Below are 11368 nucleotides of genomic sequence, written 5' to 3'. Positions count from 1 at the left end.
TCATTAGAGATAAAATTGGAGGAACAAAATTAAGGGGATAAATCATTACACGATATACTCCTATGCCTCACCTTTTTCCCTTTTCCAAAACAAAGTAAAAAATTTGTTTTTTTTCTCATGTAATTCACTGCAAGTTTCCAAGTGTACTGTTTAGAGATGCTAAATTTTTGAAGTTGAACTCATGCAGTATGACCCCCCATCAGGTAGCATACAAGAAACGCTATATGTATATATATATATATATTTTAAATACCAAATAAAACTTTCTTGAAAATTTGTAAAGAAGCCTTGATGAATGACCTTGAAGGCATGGCATACATTTGATTCAACAAATGAATTAGTAGCTAGTCTTTCATGCTTGAAGGAAATTACTACTACCTCTAAAGACATCAATTTGTTATATAGTGAAATGGTAGAACTTACCACAAATTCACAATGCCATTTCTTGATTTTGTGTGTTTGCTCTGTTCATCCAAACACCATTCTCATCACACGGGAAAGAAATGAGAGCGGGACATTCTACTTTCTTGAAGTAGATCAAATTGGGAAATAATCTCCTAAGGTCCATCCAAGGCATCTGGAAGTCACTCAAGTACTTCAATTGCAACATCTCAATTGTGGAAGTTGCTATTTGGTCTAGATGACACAATAGTCCTCCTCTAATGTGGAGTTTCTTCAAGTTCTTCAGATTGCCAGACAACAACCAACTGGGTGTAACCATTTCAGGGAAACACTCAAGCTCTAGTTTTTGCAATGGGGAAGGAAGTTCCATATGGATAGGAAGTTCCAAATCATGCTGCTCAGTGAACGATCCTGTCAGTGCTCTTGTTAGATTGGCACGTGGTTGTGGCTGTGGTTGTGGTTGTGCCTGCTTAGATGTGTCGTCTCTTTTGCCTTGTAAAATGCATCCTAGCCAAGATATTTTTAACTTCTGCAAAGTTTTTAATCTTTGTAAATGACGGAGCTGCCTACTTGTTGGGAATTCTTTCATATTGGTGTGTAGGCTCAATTTTCTCAACTTTGACAATTTTGTCAAATCATCGATAGTACATGAGTGTTTGTCATCGGAATCTCCAATTATAAATCCCTTAAGTACTTGGAGTTCTGATAGTGAACCAAGTCCCTTAGGCATGTGATCTAAAAAGTAACACTTGGATATGTCCAAGTGTGTCAAATTCTTAAGTAAACCAATCCAATCTGGAACCACCTCAAGATTGTGATAGGATCGAAGATCTAGGATCTTGAGATTAGTCATTTCTGAAATGAATTGGGAAAGCTCTGTAATCAAAGAAATTCCTCGAAGGCTAAGAAACTGCATATTCTTCAATGCATTGAGAATTTTGATGTCTGCGACTTCAATGTGATGCGTGACTGAGTTCTGCCACCTTCCCAAGTAAACAATTTTGAAATGGGTGAACTCCGAAAACCATTCAAACCTGTCATTAATAATAGCCTCACCAACATTGAGGAAGCATGGATGCTCATACCGAGCATATTCAGAAACAAATCGAGTATCCGAATCCATAGTCCACACTGGTCTAAAGTAAAACTTCTTTAAAGTCGAATGAATGAAAGGGCGCATCCTGTAGCTATCCACAACCAAGCCAGAATTTTTGTAGATAGGCTCAATGAAACCCTTTGCAGTAAGCTCATCCAAGAACTCGTTGCCAAAATCCTCTGCTGTCTTCCTCACCGCAATTTCTTCTTCTGTCTTTTGGTCGATTGAGACTATGGGTACAAGTCCCTCTCCAATCCACCAGTAAATCATAAGCCTTTTCTTTATAGTAACCATTTCTGGAAACATCAAGAAAAATTCCAAACAATATTGTAGTTTCACGGGGAGGCGATGGAAAGATACATCGACATGTTGAAATGCAGTGGTGTGATCAAACTTTGGGTCCTTGTACAAGCTGTGCAAATCACCGGCCTTGTTTTCATCGACTTGGTAGTCGCTGGTGCTACTGTTAATGGATCCATCAAACCATGGATTCCGACGTGGTTTGCAATAATCATCGTATTGGACTTTAATAAGCTTTAAGGGAATCTGGGATTTCAACTTCTTTACGGCCTTTTTCAATTCGCCAAGTTCTTGTGTATCACTCCCTTCTTCTCTTGTTTTGAGCTCCTCAAATTTCTCGCAGGCCTGGTTGATTTGCACATTCATATGATCTACATACTTCTGAACCTCTACCATGGCCTCTTTCATGAAAGTAAGATCTCGACCAATCATGTTAGTGAGTGCAGGGTCTCCAACTTGGTAGTCGTCATTGTTTGCGGTGGTGGTGGTGATGGTGGTAGTAGTAGCAGCAGCTTTGTGGTGGTGGTTGTCAAGTGGATTTGCTAGGGAGATACTGCAGCCCATGGCTTTCACTACCAAAAGGTCGTGTTGAAGTCTTGGCTAGAGATCTGATAAAAAAAAAAAAAAGTCTTGGCTAGAGAGAGTGTGAACACATTTTTTCTTTGATGGTCAGGGTTTCAAAGAGAGATGGATCATGAGAGAGGCAAATGAGAGAGAAGAAACGTTGTGACACCACAAGAGAGAGACGAAGTGTGTGTGTGTGTGTGTGCGCGCGTGCGCGCGAGGGAGAGAGAGAGAGAGACGCCCAGTGAGACCGAGAAAAGGTCCAGAAGAGATAAAGAAGGGGGTAGCCTAAAGATGTTGGAAATCTACCAAGACAATAATTGATGAGACGCGGGGAAGAAATATGGCCCACTGGTCGGGACAAGGGTCGGTCGAAACCGCGTTCTCTCGATAAGTTTTTATATCATGTTTAAATATAAATTTGAGATAACTTTAGATAATCCGTAGAGTTTATTACGAGTTTTGTTCTAATTTATAGAGTTTATTATAAATTTTATTTTAATGGTTTAAATTATTTATTTTGTAAGTTTTTTTATATATATTATTCATAAAAAATATTTAAGTCGATCTGATAATTGTAACATTTTTATTTTATCATGTTTGTTTTAAAATAATAAATAGTCCATTTAAAAAAACGTACTTGTTTACTTTTTCAAAAATAAAAGTGATAAAATAAAAATATTACGATTATCGATTCAACTTAATTTTTGTACATGAATAATATATATTAAAAATTTTACAAAATAAACAATTAAGATCATTGAAATAGAACGATAATGGATTCCACGAAGAAGCCTAACCCTTTAACAATGTGGAGGAAGTTTCACTAGTCTTTCATGAGAGAAGGAAATTACTACTATATAACTCCCAAGATATAAATTTGTTATATACTGAAATTATAAAATTGTAAATTCAGGATGTCATTTCTTGATTTTTATGTGTTTGTTTTGTCTATCCAAATACCATTCTCATCACATGGGAAGTAAGTGAGACCGAGGCATTCTACTTTTTCTAAGTAAATCTAATTGGGAAATGATGTCCTCTGCTAATGTAGAGCTCACCAAAGATTTTGCTTCCATCCTGAATTGCTTGCATCATAGGTTACCTTTGATGTATCTAGGGATGCCATTGGGTGCTAATCCAAGGAGAAGAAGGACTTGGCAAGCTGTCCTTGATAAATTCAAATCAAAACTAGTTTCTTGGAAGAGAAGGCTCCTTTCTTTCACTAGTCGGTTGACAATGATCAAGTCTGTGCTATCTTCGTTACCAGTTTTTTACCTATCTTTGTTTAGAATGCCTGCAGGGGTAGCCAAGGAGATTGATAGGATCCAGTCTAGATTTCTATTGGGGGGGGAGGGAGAGGGGGGAGGGGTGATGAACTTAGAAGGAAAATTCACATGGTAAAATGGGAAGACATCACCCAAAGCAAAAGTAATGAGGGTCTGGGCATCAGAAAAGTGAGAACCATGAATGAATGTCTTCTTCTCAAATAGTGGTGGAGATCTGGGAGTGAATCTGGTGCTCTTTGGAAACAAGTAATCCTTAGCAAGTACCCACAGTTTGGTGGGTCTTGGTGGCCAGTCTAAGATGCAAATTCCAGGTTATCTATGGTGTGGAGGGATATTTTGGGGGTAGCTATTAAATGCCTTGAATTGCTGGAATTTTTTAAGGCCAACTCAAAGATCATTATTGGGGATGAGAGGCTCACAAAATTTTAGTTGGATCTGTGGCTTGGCAGCGACTATTTAAAAATTTTATTTCCTCGATTATTCTCTGTGTCTATTCATAAAGGTGAATCAGTGGCTGTGGTTAAGAGTAGGAGTAATGGAAATGAGGAGTGAGATTTGGTTTTCATAAGAGTTTTGTTTCAATGGGAACTTGAATAGTTGAGGAGGATGAAGGAGCTGCTGCAAACTGCTCCAGTTCTCAGGAATGGTGTGTTAGATGGGTTGTTTTGGGCTGCAGATAAGTCTGGAGCCTTCACTGTTGATTCTGTCTATAAGTGGAGTGAGCTATCTCCTACTCTGCTTGCAAATTTGGGGGATCTCATCTGGAAGAATGCTGCCCCACCGAAAGTGCAATTTTTTGGTTGCTTAGCATGGAAAGGGAGGATCAAGACTACTAGTTATTTGCAAAGGAGTGGAGCACTCAGTGCTAATTTTGATGCTAATTGTAAATTCTGCAGGAATGAAATAGAAACTGTCACTCATGTGCTGCTGTGCTGTCCGTTTAGCTGGCGAGTTTGGTCCAATATCATTGGCTGGTGGGGTGTATCTTGGGTGTAGCCGGGATCACTAACTGGACTTTTTCAGTGGTGGACTGGTTATAGATACAATAAAAGACTGAAGGTACTCTGGAAGAAAATCCCACTAGTAGTACTTTGGTCTTTATGGAAGCAGAGGAATGAAATAATTTTTAACGACTCACAGGCGGACTTGGAAAAGTTGTGTAAACTTATTAAAACACGGATTGCATTGTGGTTCAGAGTGTATAGTCCTTCTTTTTGTTATTCAGTAATGATTTAGTGTTAAATTTGCAAAGTGTGAAATTCTGCATCATGCACTGATAGGGTATAACCTGTGAACTGCTACACTGACGGGGTTGGCTGCTGCTGCACTGATGGGGTTTGGTTGTAGCCTCTCTTGGTATGTTGTTGTGTCGCCTCTCTGGTCTGTTATTGTTGTTTTGGTCTAGTGCATCATGATCTGTTGGGGTTTAACTTGTGATGGGGTCTGTTGAAATCCATTGCTAATGCTGCTGCTGCTATTACTACATTGATGGCATAACCTGTGAACTGCTAATGCTGCTGCACTGATGGGGTTTGGTTGGAGCCTCTCTTGATATGTTGTTGTGCTACCTCTCTGGTCCGTTATTGTTGTTTTGGTCTAGTGTATCATGATCTGTTGGGGTTTAACTTGTGATGGGGTCTGTTGAAATCTATTGCTAATGCAGCTATACTAATGGGGTTTTTTGGAGTCTCTTTGCTCTGGTGGAGCCTCTCATTGTTGCTGATATTGTGTTACTACTAATGGGGTTTGCTGATCTAGTTTGCTGGAGTTTGCTGATCTGCACTGTTGGGGTTTGCTGATCTGGTTTTTTGGGTTGTTTTGTTCTGGTCTTTTGTTCTGCTCTATTGCTTTCTTTTGTTTTCTTTGTTGGTTTCTCACCAACTTGGAGGTTGGAGCTTTGTTTAGCTCCAAGCTCTTCTTTATTGATGTTTCCTTCATACTTTGTATGGTTTTATCATCAATAAAGTCTTTCGTTTTGCCGATCAAAAAAAAAAATGTAGATTTGTTTTGTTCAAATTCTTCAGATTTCCAGACTATAACCAATTGGGTGTAATTATCTCGGGAAAACACTCAAGTTCTAGTTTCTGCAATGAGGAAGGTAGTTTCAATTGGAGAGGAAGCTCAAAATCATTCTACTTGATGAATGATCTTGTCAATGCTTCTGTCAGCTTGGCGCGTAGTTGCAGTTGTGGTTGTACTTGCTTATGTGTGCTTTTTGTTTCACCTCATAAAATGCATCGTGACCACGATATCTTCGAATTTTGCACGGTTTTTACACTACAACAAAAAAGGTCTATGGTGACGAAAACACATGACGAAAAAATTTTTTGTCTCCAAATATACATGTTTTAGTGATGAAAATAAGATTTCGTCTCCAATTATACTATTTTTAGAGACGAAAACAAAATTTCATCACCAAATGTTTAAAATAAATAAAATAATAGGTGACCGAATTTTTTTTCGTCTCTAAATTTTATTTTTCGTCGCAAAACAAATTCCCGCCCTTGGAAATTTTGATAGAAAATTTGGGCCCTATATTAGAGACGAAAAATTTCATCACCATTGTAAAAAAATTTCAAAGACAAATATAAATTCGTCACCTATAATTTAAGGGGACAAAATGACGTCGTTTTGTCTTCCCAAATCAGTCTACCCAAATCACTCCTCTCTCGGGCTCTTTCTCTCACTCTCACCCAGTCTCGTCTCTCTCTCTGGTCTGAACTCGTGAAACCCTCTCACTGATTTCTTCCTTGCCCTCTCACATGCATACGAGCACTACCGGAAGCCCCCTTTCTCCGTTCGAATCACACCACTGGAAGCCCTCTCTCTCCGTTCGAATCGCATCACCGGAAGCCCTCTTCTCTGTTCGTTTTGCTTCACAGATGCGGCACCACTGGAAGCCCTATTCTCCATCCATTTCACATCAGGTATCTTCTTTTCTATATATATATGTACATATATATGTGTTCTCATTGTTTTGGTTTGTCAATTTGTATGCCCTTTCTTTGGTAGAAATCTATATATATATATATATATATGTGTGTATAAATCTATATTCTATAATAGAAACTTGATGTATCACATCTGTACGGGAAATAATATCAATAAAAAGTATAAAATATGGTATTTAGGATTTGGTGGGTGTATCAAGCTGCTATATGTTTCTTTCTAATCTGTTGTTTCTTAAATTGAGTATCTATTCACCAGAACAACAACAAATGGTCTCAGTGGATAATTGCTGTCATGACCCCAAACCGCCCCTAGTAGTTTAGTGCCGTGATGGCCAGTAATCCGAGATTACCGAAGGCCATCTTTCAAGACTCACACACAAACAGAGTATAATTATATATAGGGCTCACAAGTGCGGAAGCAATAATCTTAAAATACAAGTGGTCCATAAGAGCAGTGCGTAAGTTACATGGAATGGCATACAACTTTACATAATATTACAACTTGGATACAAATACAATAAAGTACAAAATACATATTACATCTTGATTAAAAGGCTTCTCCAACCGACATGTGTAAATTACAAGCATTATAAGCCGAGAAGCATAATTTTCAAGACTGCCGACATGAATACAAGTTAGGCCGACATAACCAAAAAAACCCAAAACAAGCTTGCAAGTCACACCTAGGCGTCACCGCCTTCCTGCTCATCGCCTACATATATATAGAGAGGGTGAGCTTGGATACTCAGTGAATGGTATAAGAAATAAAGGGGTTTGCATGACTGGTATTCAAGATCTTTATCAAACAATACATAACATAGTTGGTACAAGTCAAGGGATGAACCAAGTCCATCTTCCAAATCTGTCAAGTTTCAAAGGATGCTTACTAACATCATTATAATACAAGTGATGACATCTCGGCAACCAAACCCACGCGGTAAACCGTCAGTGGCAAACAAGGCAAGACAAGACAAGACAAGGGAGATATCTCAATTCAATGGTGTCGTTGCATTATAGTCCCCGGACACTAAGGACTTGTGCTACTAATGCTTAGAGTCTCCTAGCACGTACGGACTTCCAAACCTTGTGCTACCAATGCTTATAGTCCCTTAGTACGTACGGACTTGCAAACTTTGTGCTACAAATGCTTATAGTCCCTTAGCACGTACGGACTTTCAAACTTTGTGCTACAAATGCTTATAGTCCCCTAGCACGTACGGACTTTCCAAGAATGTCATCAAAACAAGATATGTATATATTTTCCAATTAGGAATAACCATTCATGCTTACAAATACTTTCCAAAACGAAGCAAAACAAGACTTTATCAAAGCATTATAACATAGCTTTATTAAAGATACCACTCACTTAGTTCTTCAAACGTCGGGGTCAAGGCCAGTCCAAACCCTACAAACACATGGTAAAATCTGTTGAATGCACTTTCAAACAGGTTTCGTATGCATGCAGATGATCTCGGCATTCCTCAAGACTAAGTCAAATCAAAACAAACACAGTTCTTTATCTTAGGGAAATCATGCTGGGCAACTGCCAGGTCTAGGCCGAGGTCCCACACCTCCTTGCCGAGGTGTTGCCTCGATGGCCACATTCAACGGAATGAAGTCGGGAAAAATCTGGGTTTCCCTTTCTTGAAGAACATGATGAACATGAAGAACATGAACATGAGGGAGATGAATGCAAAGATCGTGATTTGCTATTACAAAATCTGAGGTTTCATGCTATGAGTTCAAAAACATGGACCTGGGTACCCATATTCAAGGATCTAGTGAGAACAAACACAAAAACATGAAACTTAATGCAACTTTCAAATCAAACAAGACCTTTCTTTCAAGAACACATGAACACTATTTTCTCTTTCTAAAACCAACTTTAAATCGATGCATGACATGCAGAACGGGTTCGATCATGCAATGCAGCTAGATGATCAATAAGAATGACAAGAGTAGATCAAGAATCTAACTTCAATACGCGAATCTAATGGTTTGATCTCTAGGAATCAAGCTCGAAGCCCACTCTCTCACTCTAAACTTCTTCTTCTTCTCCTAGAGCTTCTCTCTTCTCACAAACAAAGACATATAGCAAATGATACATTTCTAAGTCTGCTGGCTGACTTAACCCTCTACAGAGGCACGTGGCAGCGGCTGGTTGGTGCTACACAGAAAGGTGGCTGAGTGACAAGACAAAACTATGACAAAGTGTGTTTAACAAGCAAGACAGCATGGGCACTTTGGCGAGTAATGATCTCGGCTAAGAACAAGACATCGGCAAGCAGGAAATAATGACCTCAGCTAGGAAGGACAACACTTGACTAAGCTGTGCCACACCTTGGCCTAGATGTGCCACACCTCGGTCTAGGTCGTACCTCTCCGGGACAAGATCACTTAGGTGCAAAGGTAACATCTCGGCCTAGATAATTCACACCTCGGCCTTGGTGATGAACACCTCGGCCTAGATAATGACATCTCGGCCAGTATGTCAAGGCGAAGGTAGAGGTCAAACAAAGTGGTTCCGAGGAAGTTCTAGACTAAAGACGCCCTCGGCTAAACTCACACCAAGCAGGGTACAAAACATGTTGCAACACTTAAACGAACAAGGACAAGACTCGAAATGCAAGTTTACAAGACATAATCACATGAATGCATATGAGTATGGTTAGGATAGTGTGACGGTTATCACAATTGCATATTTCTTGTCTAATTTTATCAGATTGTTGGCGTCAATGTGGGTAATGGGGAGCATGTGCATTTCTGGGAGGATGTTGGAAGGGGCAAGGATTATTTTGTTCATTGTTCTCTGGTTTGCATGTCTTGTCTCTGTCTTATCAGGTGTCTATTTGCCTCTATGGTTTCATCCTATATGTCTCTGTTGGAATTTGAATTTCTTTAGAAATCTTAATGACAAAGAGGCAAATGAGTTAGCGTTCTTGTTGTCCATTCTTGATGAGGTTTCTTTGAGGCATTCGATCATGAGATTTTTGCCTATACACGTATTTGTGTGTGGTCTCTAGAATATGGCATCTAATGTGTTCAAATTTTAATAATTTTTGTGTACTAGTATATACATTGCTTCAATTAAGCATGGTATTATTGTCTGCAATATGTTTATAATGATTATACCAAAGCTTGTCTTCAATTTAGTGTGAATGGTTTGTGCATTTTGGTCTATGATAAAAACTCATTTAGGCGACAAATTTTTGCAAATGTTTGGGAAAATGTTTAACTTTATATATATCTTGATGATTTCAAATAGCTATAATTGTGGAGTTATTTCATTCAAATCCATCCATTTGAAACTATAATAACATTATTTAACCAATCCAAAAGATAGTATTTGCTGATGCAAATATCACATAGAGATTATAATTTAGTGATGGACTTTTTTGAAGTACTAATTTGTGGTGGTTTGTTAGTAGATGCCAATCTTTCAAATTAGATTCAATCCTATCCCCCTTTTTTTTTTTTTGTAAAAAGGTATAAATGCATATAATGGAATTGTCAAAATCCCTCTCTCTCTCTCTCTCTCTCTCTCTCTCTCTCTCTCTCTCTCTCTCCATTGACATTAGTGACCTTAATTTTGTTGTTTGAGGACACATCCTAGGAAAAATTGGCCTGTGGAATTCACTTCTTTGTCTACATCACTAAAATACCATGAGCTGTTTGGGAGGAGGATTTGAACCCTTCTTCAAGAAAATAATCACCGTCAAACAATTTTCTAAGGAAACAATCACTGTCAAGAATTTTCTAAGCTATTAAATTTCCACAAACATTCCACTCGGTTTTGACATTTACATCACATTATTACTTGCTCCATGTCATCATAGACTTCATGTTTCCCTGCATCAAAGGAAAAATGAAAAAATAAAAAACTAAATGTGCAACCACCTTATATTCTGCTTTCGACCATTCAAAATCATAAAAACAAAATCAAGGTCTTTCTTTACTAAGTTGACATTTTTTATTTAAAAAACAAAGGTCTTTCTTAAAAACAAAAGTCAAGGTCTTTCTTTACTAAGTTGACATTTTTTGTTGCCATATAGTCCTCTAGACATTATCTGAATTCTTTGTATGTAGGTCATGAATAGAGAGGATTAAATACCAAATGGGATTGGCACATACTGTTGGTACTAATGCTCTAGACCAGTTTAAATGTATTGGTTTATACATTTTTCCAACATTACAATGTCTCTGCAGCTCATTTGGTTCTTTTTGATCTTTTGTCAGGTGTTTGGCTCCACGGTCTTGGATTCCAAGGTCTCAAGTGAACATGATGAGATCCAAAGTCATTTGGCAATTGTTCTTCATAAATAGTTGAGTCCATGCATTTAATGCTTGGGGTAATGTTCACTCAATTTTTTTCTCCATTGAATTATTTAACTGGTCTCATAATTACCTTTCCTTTATTTAATGCTCTTGGTAATGTTCACTCAATTGTTCTATGTTTTTATGATGAATCTCTTGATCCTCTAGAACCTGTAATTTCTGTCTTATTTTTCACAATTAATCAATTTCTTGACATAAATTGAGTCCGGTCTATTGATTTATTTGCTCTATTTGGCGGCAGAAATAAATTTTTATTGAGGTGTTTGTTCAATTGTAGCATGGTTATCCTTTTAATAGGTTGGTGGTGCTGGTGACATTGCAAAGAATTGCACTGGTTTTCTTCATCTCTTATTGTGGATCCACACAAGCAACATGTATACATATAGGGCCTATTGCACACGTTTCATTATTTTCTAGGTTCGTAAGTCGTA

The 11368-nt window shown here is 38.1% G+C and overlaps 1 protein-coding gene across 1 annotated transcript; it reads right to left on the bottom strand.

Moving 5' to 3' along the window:
* Positions 1-430: 430 nt before the first annotated feature.
* LOC145802643 (uncharacterized) lies at positions 431-2362 on the bottom strand. The gene has a single exon (XM_082895401.1). The coding sequence runs from the start codon at positions 2360-2362 to the stop codon at positions 431-433; it is 1932 nt and encodes a 643-aa protein (XP_082751527.1).
* Between the last annotated feature and the right edge of the window lie 9006 nt (positions 2363-11368).

Source organism: Camellia sinensis, chromosome 11 (assembly GCF_055761805.1).
Source record: "Camellia sinensis isolate YWXY chromosome 11, ASM5576180v1, whole genome shotgun sequence".
NCBI classification, from domain to species: domain Eukaryota; kingdom Viridiplantae; phylum Streptophyta; class Magnoliopsida; order Ericales; family Theaceae; genus Camellia; species Camellia sinensis.
Note: the sequence above shows the minus strand (reverse complement) of the source record. Positions and strands in the feature narration are given on the sequence as shown.